Source organism: Oncorhynchus mykiss, chromosome 12 (assembly GCF_013265735.2).
Source record: "Oncorhynchus mykiss isolate Arlee chromosome 12, USDA_OmykA_1.1, whole genome shotgun sequence".
NCBI classification, from domain to species: domain Eukaryota; kingdom Metazoa; phylum Chordata; class Actinopteri; order Salmoniformes; family Salmonidae; genus Oncorhynchus; species Oncorhynchus mykiss.
In genome coordinates, this window is record NC_048576.1 from 23,674,202 (window position 1) to 23,698,166 (window position 23,965).

The following is a 23,965-nucleotide window of genomic DNA, read 5'->3' on the forward strand; positions in this document are numbered from 1 at the left end:
ATTGCATGTATTGGCTTAGGTGTCCACTATATGATATTAACATTACAAATATATAGAGCCTATATAAGGAAGTGATGCGTAGGCCTAGCCCCAGAGAGATAGAGCCAGATACAATGTATGCTGGTGGCATGCTATGACACTGACATGCATTTCTTTATGTCAGATGGCTAGATAGTACAGATGTACAGAAGGAGGCTGATTTGTTATTTTTCAATCAGAATATCTGGTATAAAGATAAGCATTGTTTTATTAGATTATAGTAGTAACTCTGGTAGGCATGAAACATTCTTCCTCACCTCAAGTTCTACTGTTGGAGTCAGTTGGAGCGCCAGTGCACACTGCCTTCATAGCATATGCTTGCAGTGGCTAAAGCTTAATATCAGCCACACCAAACCTTCACTAAAGTGTATTATTTACGAAAATGTCAAAAGTATTTTAAGCCATTGTTTATAGGGAAAATACGAGCAGGCAAACACAGCATTAAAGTTGGAACTTAATTTGGTTTAAACCTTTACAGAAGTTTTGAACAGGCTATATTGCAGCAATTACCAACAAAGGCAAGTGTCTACCATACCCAACAAATGACAGAAAAAGTATAATGTTATTTATATTAAAACAGGCCTACTTATAACCTATCTTAAGCACTCAATTAAAAAGACAGATGTCATTTTAGCCAATGAAAATGTCTTTTCATATTTAAAGAACTGGTTTTGAATAATAAATAAGCTTACAAAAATAACAATTATATGCAGTAATACTAATAAAGATAAAACAAATTACTATAGAGCTCCAAAATGCTGCATTCTTCAGATCTACAATATTAAAATGTACATTAAATTCCCCTCATAAGCTTTTCACTATACTTTAGGCATACTCTTTTTCTTCTTTTGTTTTACTTCAATTAAAAAGGCCTCCATCTTCACAATCAACAGTAGCCTAGGCCAATAAAATCTGTGTGTAAATATGTAGTGCACATACAAAATATATTTTGGGTTTAAATTGCTATGTACCTAATAAAAAATACAAGTTAAAAGGGTTTCCATTGCATTTTCAACTCTAGTGATGGTTTTGTCACAGAAATGTTGCGTAGGTATAGCGAATGTGCCCACCGGTATTGGCACATGCACTCTAGTCAACAGCTTGCAGATACAGTGCAGGTATAGCCTACTACATGATGATATTATTATGGACAAAGTGTGAGATTAAACGGCAGCCAAGCATCGATCATCATGTCAACTGAATAAGACCCTCAATATCTATTGAAAGGAGCATCAACCTTATCAATGTGCACTTTCACCACCCTGTGAAGTTCATCAGAACTTATTTCATCTGTAGCCAAATAAACGGCATACTTTCCTATGATGTGTTGACATTTTTTACTCGCGTAAACAATTTGGATGGAAACCTGGTTAATGTCAAGCTATTTTGAGGATGCTGGAATTATATTTTGGATGAACGTGTGCATGCCTACAGGAAACTTTTGAATTAGCATAATTAGATGGCATATTGTGACTGGTTGTGTTTATATATATAAACATTTATATATATATAAATATTTAGGCGATATTGAAGCAGTTGTTTCTAGGTGTGCAAGGAATAGCTGCATGGATTGGAGAGGAGGCAGAGAGTGTGTTGAACTTTTCTGAGGAACCGGGCCTGCCGGGAGCATGTGTGGCCACATTACTATAGGAAGACTTGGAAGAATGATGATCTGCAACAGATTGCTCATTCAGTATCAGAAGTAAAAAATACACCAAGACTGGCCTGCTACAGTGTGTTTATAGACCTTATAAACTGCCAAGAGTAGACCCAAAACAACCTTGAAACATTGAAATCACAGGGCTTTTGCGCCAATATTCAAATGACATTTTCACTGCAGCCTAGAGTAGGCTAGAATGTTGTACTCACTGGTAAACAATAATGCAATGTTCCATTGCATTGTGGGGTGGTAGGCTAGTCTAGGTAGGATCATTGCATTGTCCCTAAACAACATCAATAGGGTAATTGTTTTAGCTGTGTGTCTCATGTCTCTACTGCCTATCAGCTATTCCTATTTGTTCTTGTCGATTCATATGACAAGTGTATGCAGCTTTGAATGTTTTTATGTGTGGTATGGTTGCTAGTTAACCTACCACTATTGTCACTATAAATGGTGGATCTACGGCATACAAGACCGTTAGGTCTACTATACTGCGGTATAGTAAAAGTTAGCACATGGAATAGCGTACTGCATAAGGGGAGTACCAAAACACAGTGATTTTGGGGAGGTGCACGCAAGCAGGTGAGGAAATGTGGCTAGGATGGAAGAAACGATGTAGTAAAACTTGTAAAAGAGCAATTGTAAAAAAATATATAAAAAACACACAACCCTTCCCAAACCCCCCAAAAAAGTTTGACAACCCTCTCCTATTTTAGAGAGAGAGAGAGAGAGAACAAGGGAGAGAGAGAGGGGGAACAAGGGAGAGAGAGAGAGGAAACAAGGGAGAGAGAGAGAGAGCAGGGACAAAGGAGAGAGAGAGAGAGCGGGAACAAGGGAGAGCGAGAGAGAGAGTGTGTAAGGGAGCAGCCTCAGTATTTAAGAGGCCAACGTTAAATAGATTATCCTGTTCCTGTTTCACTGTGGCTGATCGGTACTGATGATGATAGGGCTGAGGATGTGGGAGGCTGACTAGTACTAAGCAATTTAGTTTTTTTTATAACTTCAGCACATCTTCCCTCGCTCTGTCTTCTTGTTGTCACCCACTCCCTCTCTCCCTGGGTGCGAATCAGGCCAGTGGAGGTTAATGCATTTTTTGTGTACTGCTGCCTACCCTTTAAATACAGAGGTTGACAAAAGGGCTGTGAAGGCCAACTGGGATCAAGGTTGGACTGGAAAGACCAATGGAGCCAACAAGCATCACCACCAAACAATATTACTACTATCAAAAAGGCACACTGGTTTTAATGAGCATACAGTGCCTTCACTGGTATAACTTCGTTTCTCTGGACCCCCCTTTAAATAAAAAAAAAACATTTAAGTATAGACTACTGATCACTGTCCATAGTGCTGAAATTGTGACGTCTATGCGGCTGCCTGCCTATCGATGATAGGCTTTCTGTGATGCCATGGCTTAGCTTAGCTTTAGCTAATAGATACATGTTTATTGGTAGGCCTATTTGGTCATCATTTTTTCATATTAAGCCTAACATTTCATGAAGGTCTATATGGTGTCACAATGCTGCAATTTTTATACTGCCGGCTGGTGGCAAATTCAAATAAATGTTTGATGCAAAAGCATACTAATCAGCTAGATTTTTTTAACTGTCCCGTATAGGCTACCTGAACCTGAATGACATGAGCCGCCCTCGCTCTCTCTCCCAGCTTGGATAGAAAGTTGTGCGTAAAACCAGTCCATTGATGCCAAATAATACAGTCAGTCCACCCTCAAAACACTAGCTTACTAGGGATTGTTTCATTATGCAGTGTACTATCTATAGCTATATAGCGTATTTAGCTGTGATTTATAAACTTGTTATAAAAATGACACATCAAATAGCCAAACAATGAGGACAAAAGTAGTTGGCTTAAGGATAAATTCAGCCACTATTAATTGTTGAACTCAGCGGGTTTTGCCTGCCTATTGGGCTGCAATATTCAAGGTAAATTAAATCAAATTAAATTAAATCCAACTTGAGAGACTCCCCTGATCTTCTGAATTCTCCTTTTTTTGTGAGCAAATGTTTCCACCACTGCCTGTAGGCCCAGGTCGCGGAACCAACTGTTTTATATATTGGGTATTACCAACCTAGTCAGTCTTTTCTGATACATTGCTCTGCACACAATTTAAACGTAGCCTTGAATGATGCATGCCAAGATATAACACAGACAAAGGACTGTTGATATTGCAACCACACAATTTAAGCGCTTGTTCACTATTATGAACGAAATCGCAAACAGCTTTTTTTAGTTCAAGCCCCAAGAACTGTTGTCTGCTAAAGATGATAATCTGTTTGCATCTGTCAATTTATTGGTTGCCCAGTATTCAGACGAGCTGTCCCCAGAGCTTCCAATACAGTGAATCTCTTTCCGTAACGTGTTGAGGCTGGCAATTAAGGAGAATGAGAGGATTAATTAAAGATGTTGCAGAGCTGCTGTATTTCAAGCTCAACTCCCTTCTGCCCAGTTTCCCTGATGTTGCTAACGCAATCAAACTGTTTTTACCATTCCTGTAACTGTCGCTTCTGTGGAGAGATCATTTTCTAATTTAAAACCTATTAATAACTACCTAAGAACCATTAGGCTCTCGGTCTGATATGCGCATTTGAACAACTGAGTAAGCTCCACTCATTGCACTGGCGCCATCATAGACTTGACCATTTGTTCACTGATATCCCCTCATACTTATAATCAGTTTATTTTAAATGTTTTAGTCACATTCCTGAAGCCCAAGAAACAAACACTTAGCCTCCTAGCACAAATGTAAATTAAAACGTTTTATGAATTACTTTTTGGAGGGTTAATGTCAATGGATTTTTTCCCACATCTTGTTGTGTTACAAGGTGGGGTTAAAATGTATTTAATTGTAAAAAAAAAAAAAAAAATACTCTGTAATGTAAAAGTGGAAAAACAATTCTAACATTTGTAAAAAATTCATGAACATTTAAACCACAATATGTCTTGATTACATAAGTATTCAACCTCCTGAGTCAATACATGTTAGAATCTCATTGTACAATATTTTGATTGTACAATATTTTCACATTTTTATTTTTAGATTTCTTCAAGCTCTGTCAGGTTGGTTGTTGACCATTGCTAGAAAACATTTTTTAAGTATTGACATAGATTTCAAGCCAAAGTTAAAACTGTAACTAGGCCACTCAGGAACATTAATTGTCGTTTTGGTAAGCAACTCCAGTGTACATTTGGCCTTATGTTTTAGGTTATTGTCCTGCTGAAAGGTGAATTTGTCTCCCGGTGTCTGTTGGAAAGCAGACTGAACCAGGTTTTCCTCTAGGATTTAGCCTGTGCTGAGCTCTATTCAGTTTATTTCTATAAAACAAAAACACCTTAGTCCTCGCCGATGACAAGCATACCCACAACATGGTGCAGCCACCACCATGCTTGATAATATGAGGAGTGGTACTCGGTGATGATTTACCCCAAATATAATGTGTGGTATTCGGGAAATAAAGTTATTTTCTCTGCCCCATTTTTGCAGTTTTACTTTAGTGCCTTATTGCAAACCGGATGCATGTTTTGGAATATTTTTATTCTGTACAGGCTTCCTTCTTTTCACTCTTTTAGGTCATTTAGGTTAGTATTGTGGAGTAACTACAATGTTGAGCCATTCTCAGTTTTCTCCTATCACAGCCATTAAACTCTGTAACTGTTTTAAAGTCACCATTGGCCGTATGGTGAAATCCCTGAGCGGATTCCTTCCTATCCGGCAGCTGAGTTAGGAAGGCCCTCTGTGTCTTTGTAGAGACTGGGTGTATTTTTACACCAACCAAAGTGTAATTAAAAAGTAACTTCAGCATGCTCAAAGGGATATTCAATGTCTGCTTTTTTCACCCGTCTACCCTTTTTGCGAGGCATTTAAAAACCTCCCTGATCTTTTTTGTTGAATCTGTGTTTGAAGTTCACTGCTCGACTGAGGGACCTTACAGATAATTAATTGTATGTGTGGGGTAAAGAGATGAGGTAGTCATAAAAAAATTATGTTAAATACTATTATTGGACACAAGGTCCATGCAACTTATAATGTGACTTGTTAAGCACATTTTTACTTTTGAACTTATTTAGGCTTGCCATAACAAAGGGGTGAATGCTTATTGACTCAAGACATTTCAGCATTTCATTTTTTATTCATTTGTAATTCAACTTTGGCATTATGGGGTATTGTGTGTAGTCCAATGACACAAAATCTAAATTTGATCTATTTTAAATTCAGGCTGTAACATTACAAGGGGTGTGAATAATTGTTGAAGGCACTGTACTCTATATAAAAAAGTGTATCTTTCCAAACTGTTATTATTTGAGAAGTTGATTGATTTGTTCATCAGCTGAATGTTTGGTTAGTCAGTTGTATGATCAGTATTAGGGATGCATGTTTGGTTGTTTCTCTTTAAAGAAATACATTGTTTTACTGTCAACTGTCTGGTCAGTGTATGTTCTGATGTGTTCCTCTGTCCTCCTCAGCTATCTGACTCTGGGCTGTACACCTGTGTGGCCACCAGCTCCAGTGGGGAGACCTCATGGAGTGCCTTCCTGGATGTCAGAGGTATAGTAACAATGTGTCCATTTTATTTTAGAACCGTAAAGGGTTATTCGACTGTCCCCGAGAACGCTTATAACCATTTTGGGTTCCATGTAGAACCTTTTCCACAGATGGTTCTACGTGGAACCCAAAATAGTTCCTGATTGGCAGATGAATGGCAACCCGATTAGAAGCACCTGCTGCTAATCTGTTGTTTTTTACAAATGCTGTTTGGAATTAAAGAAAAATGTACCTACACACTGAAGTAGGCTCTAAAGCCAAAACGTCTGTGTACACTATCCCAGAGGCAGTAAAAAAATGAAAAACATCGAACAATAAAGTAAGCTTTACAGTATGTAACATATTTTTGTGTGTGAACCCATTACACCTCTTTGATTGTTTGAATTCACAGGTTTTACGCACCAGCCAAGCTTTTGGGAGAGCCCTATGGTTCTCTTTTGATTAACCAAAATAGCTCTACCTGGAACCAAAAAGGGTTCTACCTGAAACAAAAAAGGGTTCTCCGACCTATGGGGACAGCCAAAGAACCCTTTTGGAACCATTTTTTCTAAGAGTGTACAGTACACACCATTGATTGAAGCCAATCAACCTGATGCTTTCATTTCTCCTTCAATCTGCCTTGTCCATTTTGATTAATTTTGAAAGAACCTGTTCTCCTTTTCTCCATCTCAGAGTCCAGTGACCTCACAGACTCCATGTCCCACAATGCCAGTACCCTACCAGGGCCTCCCTCCAAGCCAAAGGTCACTGATGTCACCAAGAGCACAGTGTCGTTGTCTTGGGAACCTGGGACCGAGGATGGCTCCCCAATCTCCTCCTATGTCATTGAGGCCTTTGGGTATGTCTGGGAACCTTGGCCCTAAGAGAAGCTGCAGTAAATTACCCCAAACTTTCAGAGCAATGACAGATGTATGCATGTATGTGGGCATAAGGTTCACTGGCATGTTCAGGGCAAGCACATACACCCTAGTGCTTTGGCTGAATAGTCTGCATACAAGGATCATGTACAGTCCAACAAGGTTGATCAGAGTTCTTTTGAAACACTAAAAAGTGTTTAGGTTTCAGACTAGATTTGCAGATGTCTTGATGTTGCTAGTTAAATTAGCTAAGTGAAAAACAATAGGACTGCCATAGCTACAGTATGGAATGTTATTTCCGTAAAAGCTTTTCTTGGCTTCACTAAATATCTTCCTCCTGTTTTCTCTGTGAGCAGTCAGCTGGTCAGCAACAGCTGGCAGACTGTGGCTGACCACGGGAAGACCACACAGTTCACGGTCAAGGACCTGCGACCCAACACGGTCTACCTGTTCATCATCAGAGCGGTCAATGCCCAGGGTCTCGGAGACCCAAGCCCCATGTCTGAGCCTGTCCGCACCCAAGGTACTGTACAGAACTAACCACTGTGTCTCAGTGTGCCTCATGCCATTAGAACATTTTCATAAAGGTTTAATCGCAATTGGCATCATCCTCTTTCTTTCTTTCTTTCTTTCTCTCTCTCTCTCTCTCTCTCTCTCTCCCACGCATTCTCTCTTTCTCTGTCTGTCTGTCTCTCTCTCACGTTCTCTCTTTCCTCTCTCTCTCTCTCTCTCTCTCTCTCCCTCTCTCTCTCTCTCTCTCACTTTCTCTCTCTCTCTCTCTCTCTCTCTCTCTCACTTTCTCTCTCTTTCTCGTTCTCTCTCTCAGACATCAGCCCTCCGGTGCAGGGTGTCGACCATCGACGTGTCCAGAAGGAGCTGGGTGATGTGGTGGTCAGCATGCATAACCCTGTGGTCATCAACTCCACCTCTGTCCAGGTCACATGGACTGTGAGTACCACTGATAGGAATCGATACTGTCAATTGTTTCGACAGAATTGCAGTTGACAGTTTGAGCATCTGTTGACCATCTGTAATGGGACTCAACAAAAACACTGTAATTTAAGATTTAGACTTGCAGAGCCCAATTATTAATTTATATATAGATGTCACAATGAGGAACTAGTATGAGTAGGTTTGGTATGAACAAGGATGCTTTGTCTCTGTGGTGAGTTATTATTCTCACTGAATCAAACAGGCAGTATAGAACCTGAAGAGCTGAGTAGCGAGAGAGATGAGCCTTGTACAGCGTTAGGATCGTTCAGGAACTGAGCCAGTTCCAAGCCTTTGCTTATCTCCAAGCTTCATACACAGTTTGAGTTTAGTTTTTCACACATAAATGCTGTGTCACCCACTGTCTGTTCTCAGTTAGCACACACACATGCATAAACACACGCACACACGTGTGCGCACACACACACAGTGCGAGTGTCTGAGACAGGTGGCCGTGGAGTCCAAGGACAGCTGGTGTTCCATCAATCTGTGATTGTTTGGGGTGACGCGGGAATTAAGACAAATGTTTCTCACTGAAACAAATAGATCACCATTAGCGGCAACATGTTGTGTTCTCTCGTTTGGAGGCGGTTTGCAGTCAGCTCTTTATCTGGAGGTTATTAATATTTCCCTTCTGCCTTCTGGAGAGCACTGCTTAATGACAGAGGCTCTTCCATTCCTCACACATACATCAGTGGCGGTCGGTGACATTTAGGATGAGGGTGTCCAATTTTAAAAAATTTGATGAGCATTTTTTTCTATTACAGCATAACGGATGACTGTCATTCATGTTCTAATCAAATGGCCACCCGGACTATCTACATTGAACCACCCTTCTTTTGTGTTTACACTGCTGCTACTTGCTGTTTATTATCTTTGCATAGTCACTTTGCAAATTACCTCGATTAACCTGTACACGGTTACCCCGTGTATATAGCCTTGTTATTGTCATGTACATTTATTGTGTTACTTTTTGATTTATGAAATTTTAATTGAGTTTATTTAGTAAATATTTTGCTTATTTATTGAACTGCATTGTTGGTTGAGGTCTTGTAAGTAAGGATTTCACGGGAAGGTCTACACCTGTTGTATTCAGCACATGTGACAAATAACATTGGTATGATTAAACCCAGCTCAATGTCAAATTGATGTAAAAAGGCTACGTACTACAAGATATTCAAATTGTCCCTATACCTATCATTAGGTTGCTACAACCTAGCATATGATTTAAAGTTTACATTTTAGGTGCACAGGTAGAGAGAAGACTTTTAGTAATCTAGGTGACAGACAGTGACACATTCAATACCGCCTTGCACACTCTAGCTGATGTAGGGTGTAATATTATCGGTGGAATTAATACACCCCTGATCACACGCAAAAACAGTTCACTTTCATAGCAGCCACCTACAAACAGCATGATCGTTTAGCTTGTTGTAGAATTCCTTCTCGCATCTACACGCTCTCCTCCTCTAACCTTGTCCCTTTGCATGTGGACTTCAGTGTACAACACGTCAGTTGTCTGTGACCAGGCAAAAAAAACTTTCCAGGCAAACCTTCATAACATAACCACTACACACATCCTACATAGTTGTCACCATATTAGCTAATGTCATAGCTAGTCAGTACTCTAGCCATTAGAACTAACGTGTGAGTAAACCCGCTACAATCTAGCAGTAAATTAATAAAACCAAAATCTTACCTTAACTTGGAAGTGTTCCAGTGTTGGATAGCCATAGCCAGCTAGCTAACATAGCATCCCTCTCTGTTTGAGTAGGCTAAACCTGCTATCTGCATTCGCACTCTCTCTCTCCCGCTCTCTTGCTTTTCCTTCCATTTATAAAACAAATAATTTGTTCAAAACTGTTCCAACTATTCTCTTACTCACCACATTTTATGCACTGCAGTCTTAGCTGTAGCTTATGCTTCCAGTATTAGATTAATTCTCTGATCATTTGATTGGGTGGACAACAAAGGTTGGAGGACGTCCTCATGAAGTTGTCATAATTACTGTGTAAGTCAATGGAAGAGGATGAGAACCATGAGCCTCCTAGGTTTTGTATTGATGTCAATGTACCCAGAGGAGGATGGAAACTAGCTGTCCTCCGGCTACACCATGGTGCTACCCTGTAAAGTGCTGTTGAGGCTACTGTAGACCATTGCAAAACAGTGTGTTTTAATAAATTATTTGGTGACGTGAATATATTTAGTGTAGTTTTATCTAAAAAGGATAACTTTTGTAATGTTTTAATATTTTTATGTTTATACAATTCACTGAAGATGATTGTCCTCCCCTTCCTCCATTGAGGAGCCTCCACTGACATACATGCACACGCATGTACACCCATGCACTCCATATGCTTCAGCACTGTGTGCACCAGTGCCTTGATGTCATTTTAACATTATTAGGTATCTGGTTCTCTTCGAGAAAGGGATTTGTAGAGTGCTGCATAGCACCATTGTTTTGTTTAGCAGATGGTACTGTCACGACTTCCGCCGAAGTCGGCCCCTCTCCTTGTTCGGGCGGCGTTCGGCGGTTGACGTCACCGGCTTTCTAGCCATCGCCGCTCCATTATTCATTCATCCATTTGTTTTGTCTTTTTCCCTGCACACCTGGTTTTTATTCCCCAATCACACTACATGTATTTATTCCTCTGTTCCCCCTCATGTCTTTGTGTGAGGTTGTTTTGTGTTACCTGTCTGTGTTGACAGGCTTTACTGGTATGCGTTTATTCCGTGTTTTATTTCACAAGGTATGTTATTGTGTTTATACAATATTACTGTGACTGTTTGCGCGTTTGCACTTTTGCATTGGCTGGAGGTTTCGACACAGTGGCGTCCGTCTGTTGGTTTCTCCTGCCTAAATAAAGTGTGCGCCTGTTCACAACTCTGCTCTCCTGCACCTGACTCTACTCCCAGTACACACACCTATGACAGGTACACTAGTTAATAACATGGCTTATTCAAGGGAACAATCCAAAATACCATTCAATTGAAATTACACTTTGAGATACCATCTACCATCTTCAGTTAGTTACATGATAATATTTCTAGTATGTAATTACATTGTAACACAGGCCAGATTAAGTCTCAGAATAAGCATAGGTTTTTATTCTTCACAAATACTATTATTGTCAAGCAAAACTCTTCTCCTAACATACCCAAGCATACCTGTCCTATAAGACAAGGGGAAACTAAACAGAATGGGCTTGTTTATGATATTTACTCCCGCTATGGCTGCATCTAGATGGATCAAGCAGTTCTACTACAGGTAAGGGAGGGGAGGGGAAAGAGAGAGTGTGGGGGCGGGCGATCATAAAGCTTTTAGATTCACCAATCATATCATTAAATGAAATGCAAGCAGGCAACCGTAGAGGCAGAGCATCAGCAGCACGTTTCCATGATTTATTTGGACTGGGCTGACGGTAAACAGCTGCTTTATTTGCCCTGTAAAAGCTTTTGCTTGCTTCTGCCCCTGTTAACAAGCCATTACTGTGAGTTATGTTGCACACTCCATCCCCAGACCCCACCACTGCAACTTTCCCCCGCCATAGTAACACGATTTGTTTACAGAAAAGGATAACGTGTGGTTTTAATCCACTCTGTCAGGGTGTAAGAGCTTCGTAGCTCTCTGTTTTGCTGGTTTGGTTGGCTTGTGGTGTATTTAAATGGGCAGGAAGTAGTTACTTTGAATCAAAGTTGATATGATTTAGCTAATGTTGAAGAATACATTTTCTTATATCATTATTGAAAATTCCCTTAAAAAATCTGCAATATATACGTCTGCCTCCTTTTCTCTCCTTCAGGTGGAGAAACCTTCTCAGTTTATCCAGGGCTATCGTGTTCTGTACAGGCAGACGTCAGGCCTGCCCTCCCCGGGGGCCTGGCAGGTGCAGGACGTGAAGGTCCCCTCAGAGAGAGACGTGGCTCTGTCTGGCCTGAAGAAGGGTGTTGTCTACGAGATAAAAGTCCGTCCGTACTTCAACGAGTTCCAGGGAGCAGACAGTGAATCAATGACAGCACGCACCTTGGAGGAAGGTAAAGGACCTTTACCGACTCAATATGTGTCTTGATGCAACAGATATTGCCAACTGTGTAGGAGGTACTATTTTCACTGTCAGAAACTCCTGAAATTATTTGACATCAATGCTACTTGTTTGCTACATCAGGTAATGGCCACATACTGTACCTAGAAGCTGATACAGAATGTCATTACACACAAACACACTCTCTATGCAAACAGACACACTCAAGAGAGGGGGGGGGGGGGGGGGGCTGCTTCCTGTGACACCAGCTCAACCCTTTTCCTGCTTCTCTCCCTGCACCTCTCCCTGTCCCTCTCTCTACTCTCCCTGGACTCCTGCTGTCACCTGCCATGCCTCTGTTGCATACAGTATTCATGCTGTGACTTTATGATTTTACCTCCCTACACCCCTTTCTTTCTTTCTTTCTTTCTTTCTTTCTTTCTTTCTTTCTTTCTTTCTTTCTTTCTTTCTTTCTTTCTTTCTTTCTTTCTTTCTTTCTTTCTTTCTTTCTCTCTCTCTCTCTCTGTCTTGCCACCTCTCCCCCTTTCCATCATATACAGTACATGCATACATGAAAAGTTACTTAAGTTAAATCAAACATTGATGTCAGCCAGAGATTTGAACAGAAGCTCAAGTTATACAGGTGTCTCAGGTTACGATTCAGCCCTCTGTGAACGGTTGATTAATTGGGTTGCTTTTTATTCCTTGTGTACATTAACATAATTAGGCCCACACAGTAGCTGTTCTCCACGTCCCCTGCTCTGGGAATGTTCAGTTTGTCCCTCGCTAGCCTTCATGTACATATCTACCTCAAATACCTCATTCCCCTCCCTGCACATTGATTTGTTACTGGTACTCCCTGTATATAGCTCCATTCTTGTGTATTTTATTTTATTCATCTAGTGTTACTATTTTAAACTCTGCATCATTGGGAAGGGCTTGTAGGCAAGCATTTCACAGTTAAGTCTACACCAGCTCTATTCAGCGCATGTGAAAAATAAAACCCTAACCTTCACCCTAACCTTCACCCTAACCTTCACCCTAGCCTAGTTAACATTAGCCACATAGCTAACGTTTGTGTTAGCCACCTAGCCACCTAACTAACGTTAGCTACAACAAACTGCAATTTGTAACATATCATACAAATTGTAACTCTTAACATATCATACAAAATAAACGATGGACATCCACAAATTAATACACACCATACCAAACGTAATATATCATATGAGTGTCCCGGATTTTTGTTTACTATGTTATGTCTACCCCTGAGTCCAGGTTGATCCAGTAGCTGATTCACATGTTTCTTCCACAGACTGCATAATGCCATTACAGAACTTGTGGCTTCTTGTGGAGTTTCCCATCCAACCAATCGGATTTGAATGACTTGTACCTTGAAAATACAGTATTGGTAGTTCAAAGTATGAAGTTACTGTAGTGTTCTGAATGAATGAATAATAATGAACCTCAACACTATAGAAACAATAGGCCCATGTGTTAAGCGATCCCATAGCCATGCTGTTAGCCTGCAGGTGTCTGCTAGCTGTTTGAATCCCCATACAGCTTTTGAAAGTGAAGGGTCTGAGTGGTCTGTCTGCCCACACAGGGGATAAAGAGTGTTTTCTAGATCTCAAACGATTGGCCTTGGGGTTGCCATAGTGTCACTTAGCACATTACGTGAAACACTGCGGGTCATATTTCTACCGGCGATACATCACAGAGCTAATGGACTTACTAGCATCTCCTTCATTACTGTACACCAGAATGGAGTGCTTTCATTTAGCTCAGATATGCACATCTTTAGCGTCCAAGTGCTAGTGTGTGACTGCGTGTGTTGGCCGTGATCCATTAATATGAAGGCCAATAGTATTGTGTAGCATTAGAGGTTCTAATTGGCTGTTCTATTAGATGGACTGTTATAGTTGATTCCCCTGAACCTATGAAGGCACCAAGAGACCTCTGCTACTTTGTTACTCTGTTGCAACTTTAAAAGAGAGGAAAAGGAATGAGAAATTAGAAAAAGCAAGATTGAAGTATACTGTAAGGGATGAAGGTTGGAGAGAGGAAGAACAAGAGAGAGAGTCTGGAAGCATGAAGTGTAGAGAGTGGTGGCTCTCCCAAGCAGCAAAGCACAATGCCGCTGCTTTAACACATGTTGGCTTTAACAAATGTTATTAAAGCAGTGGCATTGGGCTTTAACAAATGTTATTAAAGCAGTGGCATTGGGCTTTAACAAATGTTATTAAAGCAGTGGCATTGGGCTTTAACAAATGTTATTAAAGCAGTGGCATTGGGCTTTAACAAATGTTATTAAAGCAGTTTCATTGGGCTTTAACAAATGTTATTAAAGCAGTGGCCTTGGGCTTTGCTGCTACTACAGAGAAAGCCTGCCTCACTGAACAATTTTCATATAAATCAAGGCGGTGCTCTCTGTTGTGCTCAGTTAAACCACAACGGCAGGCAGCAGCAGCAGTTTTCTGTTGGAATGAGAATATCGGTATGTGGTAATATTTATGTTGATGTGTTTTGTTGTGCCTTCTCCCCATGCAGCGCCCAGCGCTCCTCCTCAGCAGGTGACAGTGCTGACAGTGGGGAACCATAACAGCACCTCCATCAGTGTGTCCTGGGACCCCCCTCCCACAGAACACCAGAACGGCATCATCCAGGAGTACAAGGTAGGGAGCAGCAATCTGTATAGGATACAGTAGTCTTATTGAGAATAATGTTGGTATACAGGTTCACTGTATTTTTATTGTGTATAAATATTACAAGAAATGTCTACATTGCCCTATTGAGAAAGCTTGCTAGTAAGCATTTTATTACACTGTTTACCTGTGCCAATACGCTTTGATTTGATTTGGAATTGGGTATCAACTGTCTCTCACCACAAATTCCTGTCCCTGTCCCTGTGTGTGTGTGTGTGTGTGTGTGTGTGTGTGTGTGTGTGTGTGTGTGTGTGTGTGTGTGTGTGTGTTAGATCTGGTGCCTAGCAAACGAGACCCATTTCCATGTGAATAAGACGGTGGATGCGGCCATCCGTTCGGTGGTGGTGGGGGGTCTGCAGGCAGGGGTGCAGTACCGTGTGGAGGTGGCGGCAGGCACCAGCTCGGGGGTGGGAGTGAAGAGCGAGCCCCAGCCTATTATCATAGGTAACACATAAACACACAGGGCACAGGGTCTGAGGCAACCCACATAATAGCAGGGAACCCTAATCTGATTCACAGGCAGGCGGTCTGGAAAAATGATTGATCAATTTATCACACTTGGGAAAAAATAAATTCTGCATTGTCGGAGATCACATGTGTACGGTTTGGAACAAGAGGTTCAGTGACTTCTGTAAGGCTGGCTACATACATAGCGATCTATCAGGAAATCAATAGCGTTTAATTTAGTGTAGTGTCCAGTAACAGTGTGTTGAGAGCTGTTAGCCATAATAATAATCGTCGATATCTGTGTGGGCGTCGCTAAAAATGGTAGACAGTGTTATTGGGGTGGTTTTATCATCCTATCACATCTTATCAAACTGCCGAGGGATGCGCTGAGTATATAGGCCTAAAATCAGTAGCAGAACCAGGCCAGATGCTCTTCATCCGTGACTTTTGACTGATGTGTGGGGGAAATATCCTCAACGGCCAGAGACAGGCAAACAGAGGCCTGTGGACTGAGGCTTAATGACTGGGGCTGGGGCTCCTGCTCAAGCTGGAGACTGTGAATCTAATTTCACAGCACAGTAGCTGCAGCAGAAAATCAAACTCTGTCTGAGCTGCTCTGTCAATCTCCCGTCTCGGAGCTCAAATTGATGAGAGCACTGCTGAGTTGATGAACACTCTGCCTACATATTGCAGTTTTTTTATGGTTTCGATGGTGTGTTTTTTTATTTGATATTATTTATCTATAGTGTTTCATGATGTTGTATTGTTTTAAACCTAGAAAATAACTGTAACGTGATTGTACCTTTCGTACAGAGTTTATTGTTTTTAGATTATATAGTAGATTTTGTTATTACCTATTGATAAACATTGATTTTAAACCATTTCGAAAGACGTTAGCTGTTGACTGGTTTAGGTCTAGTGGACAACATAGCACTATCCATCCACCAGATGCCATGCTGTAAATCCGATGGGTGTCCCCTGTCCCCTCCTGTCTGTCCCCAGGTGCAGAGCTGCGTGATGTGATGACGGGGGAGGAGGGCAACAACAGCATCTCAGACGTGGTGAAGCAGCCAGCCTTCATCGCTGGGCTGGGAGGGGCCTGCTGGATCGTCCTCATGGGCTTCAGCGCCTGGCTGTACTGTAGGAGGAAGAAGAGGAAGGGCCTCAGCAACTATGCAGGTCAGAACCACTATATACTGTTACAGACACAGGCCTGAGTAATATCAACAGAGATCAGACACACTATGCAAACATATTACAGTGTAGACTAGCTTTCCCAACTGCCTTAAGAGGATGTGTCTAGCGTGGATAAGTGGAATCCCAGAGGTGAGAGACAGAGCTGTTTTGGCTCGATGGTATATCATTTAATGCAGAACAAAGGTAGAGATGTTCAGCTCAGACGGAAATAAGTCCTATTTGCTTTAATCCATTGTGCACCTATATGCATCGGCTATAAACACAATCCCATCAACACTGCACCTTAAAACTCAAATACACTCAATTCAAATAAGTAATTCACATTCCCTTTCATTATGGAACCGTGACCCATGTTCACACATTAGCCGTAAATGCATTTTCCAGATTTAGGTATGCGTATTTTTTGATTGGCCTTCTGGGGGATGGGTGGGTAGCATGTAGCTGTGGACTATTCTCATTATAATGTGTATTGCTATCACCATGCTTCAGTGGCTGGTGTGGAAACCATGTTGATTACCTAATTCAATAGTGATTTACTTTATTCACCATCGCTGCTCATCTGATCCCACCTCTTCTCAGAGCAAATGTATCTTCAATATCCAGTTAAATGTTTCTGTCTCCTTTTTCCTGCCTGCTTTGTATTTCTCATCCAGCCAACCTCCATACTCTAGTTATTCTTTGTCACATTTTTCCTGATCAAAATGTGACTACCATCGTCAAAAGGATGGTGTTTGCATATTTTTTACGTCTGTGGTTGTGTTCATGTTTGTTTACGCTGATGTTACATCGACGGTGTCGAGTGTCGACAGGCTTTTAACACACACACACTATCTCTGTCTTTTTGTTTTGCAGTTCAGTCCTTCACCTTTACCCGTGCAGGTATTGACCATTCGTCCTGTCTTGTCACCTAACTTTGGATATTGGGCTAGAATATATTTTGAGAATATATATGAGAAAAATATATAACAGCTTGAAACACATTCAATCTTAACAAAGAACTCTTCTGATTAAAATTCTTCCCCCTCTCTCTCTCTACCTCCTGCCATCTCTCTCTGTTTGGACCACAGTGACATTCCAACGAGACAGAGGCCTGATTGGCAATGGAAGGTGAGGACCACACCTCTAAAACCTTTACATATTACAATCAAAATCCTTATTAAGTCACTCAACCCTCCCAACACATTGTCATGCCATGGGCTTTACAGTAACAAAAAAACATTAGAAGTGATGGTACGTGGAAGTGTCGTTGTGGAACGACATAGATGTTGGTGTGATGATGGAACTTGATCAACCTTCATGGAGAGAACAAAGTCATTGGAATATGAATGAACTTCTTATATGTTCCAACGCTCCTCCACTTATTCATCCTGGTGCAACACGTGCATTGATGTATCGATTGTGTTAGTCATCAATCACTCCCGTGAAATGATCAGAAACGATTAATGCATGCAGAGCAGGTTTTTTTATTGGCTCGTTCATCCTGTGCAGAGGTGCCGGTGGCGGCGTTTCCAGGGGGTGATGAATTTGCCTGTCGACAGACAGGCTACCGCGAGGCTCACGGCACGCCTTCAGAATGCAAGCATATGTAACGATGTACAGTGATAATGACCCATGAGAGAGGGCCCGGAGAGGAGACTCCCCAGTCCCACTGAACCCCAGGCAGGCTTGCAGGCAGACAGATCAAATCAAAGTTTATTGGTCGCATCCACAGTTTTGCAGATGTTATCGCAGGTTCAGTGAAATTAATATTAATGCTTACAGACACTGGCAGTATAAGAATGCAGATCAACCCTGTCTTCTACAGCTAGTCTAGTGTGGTCTGTCTTACAGAGCAGAGAGATACCTAGCTCTGAATATCATTGGCTGAATAGCATTGGGCACTGATTCAGTGAGAATATGAAGAGAGCTCCCCCAGCAGCTATGGATCAGGGTTGTCCTCTCCCTCTCTGTTGTCTTGTGTTTTTTCTATTTCCTCTCTTTCTCTCTACTTTGTCACATCTGAGCAGGCAGATGCAGCCATGAGCTGAAACAAATATAGCAAAAAAATACATAAAAAATAAACTGTGTTGTGTTGCCTGTGTCCACAAGTGTGTGTTTGCGAGAGTAATTTTGTTGTTTTGTTAGGTTACATACAGCCTTATTTTAAAATGTATACACAAATATGTTCCTCATCAATCTACACACAATACCCCATAATGACAAAGCAAAATCAAGTTCATTAAAAAATATATAGAATTTATGAAAATAAAAAACTTAAATATCACATTTACATAATTCTTCAGACCCTTTACTTGGTTGAAGCACCTTTGGTAGCGATTACAGCCTTGAGTGTTCTTGGGTATGACGCTACAAGCTTGGCATACCTGTATTTGGGGAGTTTCTCCCATTCTTCTCCACAGATCCTCTCAAGCTCTGTCAGGTTGAATGGGCAGCCTTGCTGCACAGCTATTTTCAGGTCTCTCCAGAGATGTTCGATCGGGTTCAAGTCCGGGCTCTGGCTGGGCCACTGAAGGACATTCAGAGACTTGTCCCGATCGATCTGGTGAAGGGTACCAACACATTTCTGTAGCACTGAAGGTCCCCAAAAACACAGTGGCCTCCATCAATCTTAAATGGAAGAATTTTGGAACCACCAAGACTCTTCCTAGAGCTGGCAGCCTGGAAAAACTGAGCAATCGGCCAAGACCACGCAGGAGTGGCTTTGGGACAAATCTCTGCATTCAGAGACTTGTCCCGAAGCCACTCCTGCGTTGTCTTGGCTGTGTGCTTAGGGTTGTTGTCCTGTTGGAAGGTGAACCTTCGCCCCAGTCTGAGGTCTTGAGCACTCTGGAGCAGGCTTTCATCAAGGATCTCTTTGTACTTTGCTCCCTTCATATTTTCCCCGATCCTGACTAGCCTCACAGTCCCTGCTGCTAAAAAACATCCCCACAGCCTGATGCCGCCACCACCATGCTTCACCGTAGGGATGTGCCAGATTTCCTCCAGATGTGATGCTTGGCATTCAGGTCAAATAGTTCAATCTTGGTTTCATCCAACCAGCTAATCTTGTTTCTCATGGTCTGAGAGTCTTTAGGTGCCTTTTGACAAACTCCAAGCCTGGCTGTCATGTGCCTTTTACTGAGGAGATGCTTCCGTCTGGCCACTCTACCATATTGGCCTGATTGGTGGAGTGCTGCAGGGATGGTTGTCCTTCTGGAAGTTTCTCCCATCTCCACAGAGGAACTCTAGAGCTCTGTCAGAATGACCATCAGGTTCTTTTTCACCTCCCTGACCAAGGCCCTTCTGCTCCAACTGCTCAGTTTGGCCATGTGGCTAGCTCTAGTCTTGGTGGTTCCAATCTTCTTCCATTTAAGAATGATGGAGGCCAATGTGTTCTTGGGGACCTTCAATGCTGCAGAAATGTTTTGGTACCCTTTCCCAGATCTGTGCCTCGACACAATCCTGTCTCAGAGCTCTACGGACAAGTCCTTTGACGTCATGGCTTGGTTTTTGCTCTGACATGCACTGTCAACTGGGACCTTATATAGACAGGTGTGTACCTTTCCAAATCATGTCCAATCAATTGAATGTACCACAGGTGGACTCCAATAAAGTTGTAGAAACATCTCAAGGATGATCAATGGAAACAGGATGCACCTGAGCTCAATTTCGAGTCTCATTGCAAAGGGTCTGAATACTTATGTAAATAAGTTATTTCTGTTAAAAAATAATAATAAATGTGCAAACAATTCGAAAAACCTGTTTTCAGTTTGTCATTATGGGGTATTGTGTTTAGATTGCTGAGGATTTGTATTTATTGAATCAATTTTAGAAAAAAGCTGTAACATAACAAAGTATGGAAAAAGTGAAATGGTCTGAATAGTTTCCGAATTCACTGTATTTGTCTATGTGTGTGTGTGCGTGTGTGCACGCACGTGTGTGTGTGTATTATTCAATGTGTGTATCTGTGTAAATTTGTGTGAACACTCCTGTGTGATTTTTATGGAAATTACTCCTATACTTGTTTAAACACCTTTAAAGCCATCACAAGTCAGATGTGTACAATTCCCTGAGCGCTTGGCGGGCTTGGCTCACAGGGAAATGCATTTGTGGACTACTGCATTAATTAACCAAATGCAAACAAAGGCATGTGAGGCATGTGACTGAAGCCTCTCTTTAAACCAACAGCTAGATAAGGTAATGAAAGCACGGATATAAAATTGTGAAAAATACAGATACAGTATATGATCTTAATTTGATCACTCTGTTGTTGCTGAGAATTTTCTTGAGCCGCAGGAAATGCAGATGAGCTTTGCGAGTTACATAAATTCACTGAAAAGCCACACAAACACATTATATTAACAGTATTCCACTTTTCATGTAGCCTCATTTTGACCAGCTAACCACCGACCATGGCATCCTAACCACTGATCAAGTGACACTAAAGGTTCAAATCCTGTTGCTGCAGGATTATTTTGCTGTGACAATACAGGTCAAATTAAGATCCTATATCTGTTCCTTATTCAACTCTTAGTAACAAAATACAAATATTTCTGTATTTATTTCAGACAATGGAGTGAAATTGCCAATTTCCTGTGCAATATGGGAGTTGTGGTTTCACCAAACCATCCTATGACTGTTGCCGTGTGTGTTGCTATGGAGACACTACCCAACTTCCCCGGGCTGGCAGACTAACCGCCAGAAGGCCCTCCATGATTCTACATTTAAAATGGAAATTTCTGTAGTGCTGGGCTCTAAAACTGATTTAATGTCTGTGCATTTAGTACTGGTCCGTTTCTCCAGGGGGTGTTAGGGGCGCTAAAGCCCAGCACTGATTTGTGGACTTGTCAGTTTTTTATGTCTCTCTGTTTGCTTGTTTATTGTTGCCTCTGCTCCAGGCTGCTCCAGAGGAGCAGATATGCTGAATGAGGTTCCACAACAATTTGTTGTTGAAGCAGTCGGTATAACAACATGTTAGAAAATGAATAATATTGCTGGGATTCAGACAGCACCAGAGGTTTGTCTAATAACAATCTCACATTCCCTCCTCTCTTTCCCATTCTCTCTATGTATCCCTTCTTTCTCCCTCCCTCCCTCCCTCTCCTCTCTATATCTTTCTAAAAACAGTCATCCTGGTCTGCTGAAAGCCGGTGACCCAGGATTTCCCTGGTTGGCTGACTCCTGGCCCTCCACCAGCCTGCCAGCAAATGGGGGCTTGGAAGGTACCAAGGAACGAGGACACTTTGGCAGAGGAGGTAAGAACACAGAGGTATCACCACTGGTCAAACAAAACCAAACCCAGGGAACTAGAGAATGGAGGTTGAGAGAGGGCTGACCCAGACCCTCCCAGCTGACCACGGTGTCACTCTATGCCACGGCCACACCATGGCCCCACAATGAGGCCAGAGGTCAAAGGTCATGTGCCCAGAGTGAGAGGATGTTAATACGTATGAGCGGCATGCATTATTCAGTGTGGAGGGTATACTTCAGCAGGCACACTGACAGGCTGTCACACACACTTCGGACTTTCAGTCTCTCTGGATCATGCTAAGTATCTCATCACTATTGGCTTAAAAAAACTGGGGAAAAAATAACTTTGATGAGAGTGTGTATGTGTTTCTTCTGTCTGTCCATGATTGGTTCAATACACTTTCATACTGGCTGTAGTAATAATAATAATATTAATAATTAAACCTGCAAGCAGCATTGCCAGGGTTCAAGCTAGGTCAATCAATCAAATGTACAGTGCCTTGCGAAAGTATTCGGCCCCCTTGAACTTTGCGACCTTTTGCCACATTTCAGGCTTCAAACATAAAGATATAAAACTTTATTTTTTTGTGGGACACAATCATAAAGTGGAACGACATTTATTGGATATTTCAAACTTTTTTAACAAATCAAAAACTGAAAAATTGGGCGTGCAAAATTATTCAGCCCCTTTACTTTCAGTACAGCAAACTCTCTCCAGAAGTTCAGTGAGGATCTCTGAATGATCCAATGTTGACCTAAATGACTAATGATGATAAATACAATCCACCTGTGTGTAATCAAGTCTCCGTATAAATGCACCTGCACTGTGAGTGTCTCAGAGGTCCGTTAAAAGCGCAGAGAGCATCATGAAGAACAAGGAACACACCAGGCAGGTCCGAGATACTGTTGTGAAGAAGTTTAAAGCCGGATTTGGATACAAAAATATTTCCCAAGCTTTAAACATCCCAAGGAGCACTGTGCAAGCGATAATATTGAAATGGAAGGAGTATCAGACCACTGCAAATCTACCAAGACCTGGCCGTCCCTCTAAACTTTCAGCTCATACAAGGAGAAGACTGATCAGAGATGCAGCCAAGAGGCCCATGATCACTCTGGATGAACTGCAGAGATCTACAGCTGAGGTGGGAGACTCTGTCCATAGGACAACAATCAGTCGTATATTGCACAAATCTGGCCTTTATGGAAGAGTGGCAAGAAGAAAGCCATTTCTTAAAGATATCCATAAAAAGTGTCGTTTAAAGTTTGCCACAAGCCACCTGGGAGACACACCAAACATGTGGAAGAAGGTGCTCTGGTCAGATGAAACCAAAATTGAACTTTTTGGCAACAATGCAAAACGTTATGTTTGGCGTAAAAGCAACACAGCTGAACACACCATCCCCACTGTCAAACATGGTGGTGGCAGCATCATGGTTTGGGCCTGCTTTTCTTCAGCAGGGACAGGGAAGATGGTTAAAATTGATGGGAAGATGGATGGAGCCAAATACAGGACCATTCTGGAAGAAAACCTGATGGAGTCTGCAAAAGACCTGAGACTGGGACGGAGATTTGTCTTCCAACAAGACAAGGATCCAAAACATAAAGCAAAATCTACAATGGAATGGTTCAAAAATAAACATATCCAGGTGTTAGAATGGCCAAGTCAAAGTCCAGACCTGAATCCAATCGAGAATCTGTGGAAAGAACTGAAAACTGCTGTTCACAAATGCTCTCCATCCAACCTCACTGAGCTCGAGCTGTTTTGCAAGGAGGAATGGGAAAAAATGTCAGTCTCTTGATGTGCAAAACTGATAGAGACATACCCCAAGCGACTTACAGCTGTAATCGCAGCAAAAGGTGGCGCTACAAAGTATTAACTTAAGGGGGCTGAATAATTTTGCACGCCCAATTTTTCAGTTTTTGATTTGTTAAAAAAGTTTTAAATATCCAATAAATGTCGTTCCACTTCATGATTGTGTCCCACTTGTTGTTGATTCTTCACAAAAAAATACAGTTTTATATCTTTATGTTTGAAGCCTGAAATGTGGCAAAAGGTCGCAAAGTTCAAGGGGGCCGAATACTTTCGCAAGGCACTGTATTTATGAAGCCCTTTTTACATCCGCAGATGTCACAAAGTGCTTAAATAGAAACCCAGCTTAGAACCCAAAGAGTAAGCAATGCAGATATAGAAGCAAGGTGGCTAGGTAAAACTCTCTAGAAAAGCAGGAACCTATGAAGAAACCTAGAGAAGTGCCAGGCTC

General features: G+C 41.6%; 1 protein-coding gene across 5 annotated transcripts in view; it reads left to right on the top strand.

Annotated features, from left to right (window-relative positions):
* Positions 1 to 23,965, top strand: part of LOC110536823 (roundabout homolog 2) — a 215,354-nt gene that overhangs the window by 180,625 nt on the left and 10,764 nt on the right. For 3 of the 5 annotated variants that reach the window (XM_036937235.1, XM_036937236.1, XM_036937239.1), the window contains 11 exons: positions 6,179 to 6,260; positions 6,930 to 7,095; positions 7,471 to 7,637; positions 7,941 to 8,062; positions 11,908 to 12,139; positions 14,677 to 14,801; positions 15,104 to 15,275; positions 16,281 to 16,457; positions 17,328 to 17,354; positions 17,543 to 17,582; positions 21,582 to 21,709. In XM_036937235.1, coding sequence (XP_036793130.1) covers positions 6,179 to 6,260; positions 6,930 to 7,095; positions 7,471 to 7,637; positions 7,941 to 8,062; positions 11,908 to 12,139; positions 14,677 to 14,801; positions 15,104 to 15,275; positions 16,281 to 16,457; positions 17,328 to 17,354; positions 17,543 to 17,582; positions 21,582 to 21,709 — 1,438 coding nt within the window. The remainder of the gene's footprint in view (positions 1 to 6,178; positions 6,261 to 6,929; positions 7,096 to 7,470; positions 7,638 to 7,940; positions 8,063 to 11,907; positions 12,140 to 14,676; positions 14,802 to 15,103; positions 15,276 to 16,280; positions 16,458 to 17,327; positions 17,355 to 17,542; positions 17,583 to 21,581; positions 21,710 to 23,965) is intronic. The other 2 variants (XM_036937237.1, XM_036937238.1) reach the window with 1 other exon arrangement.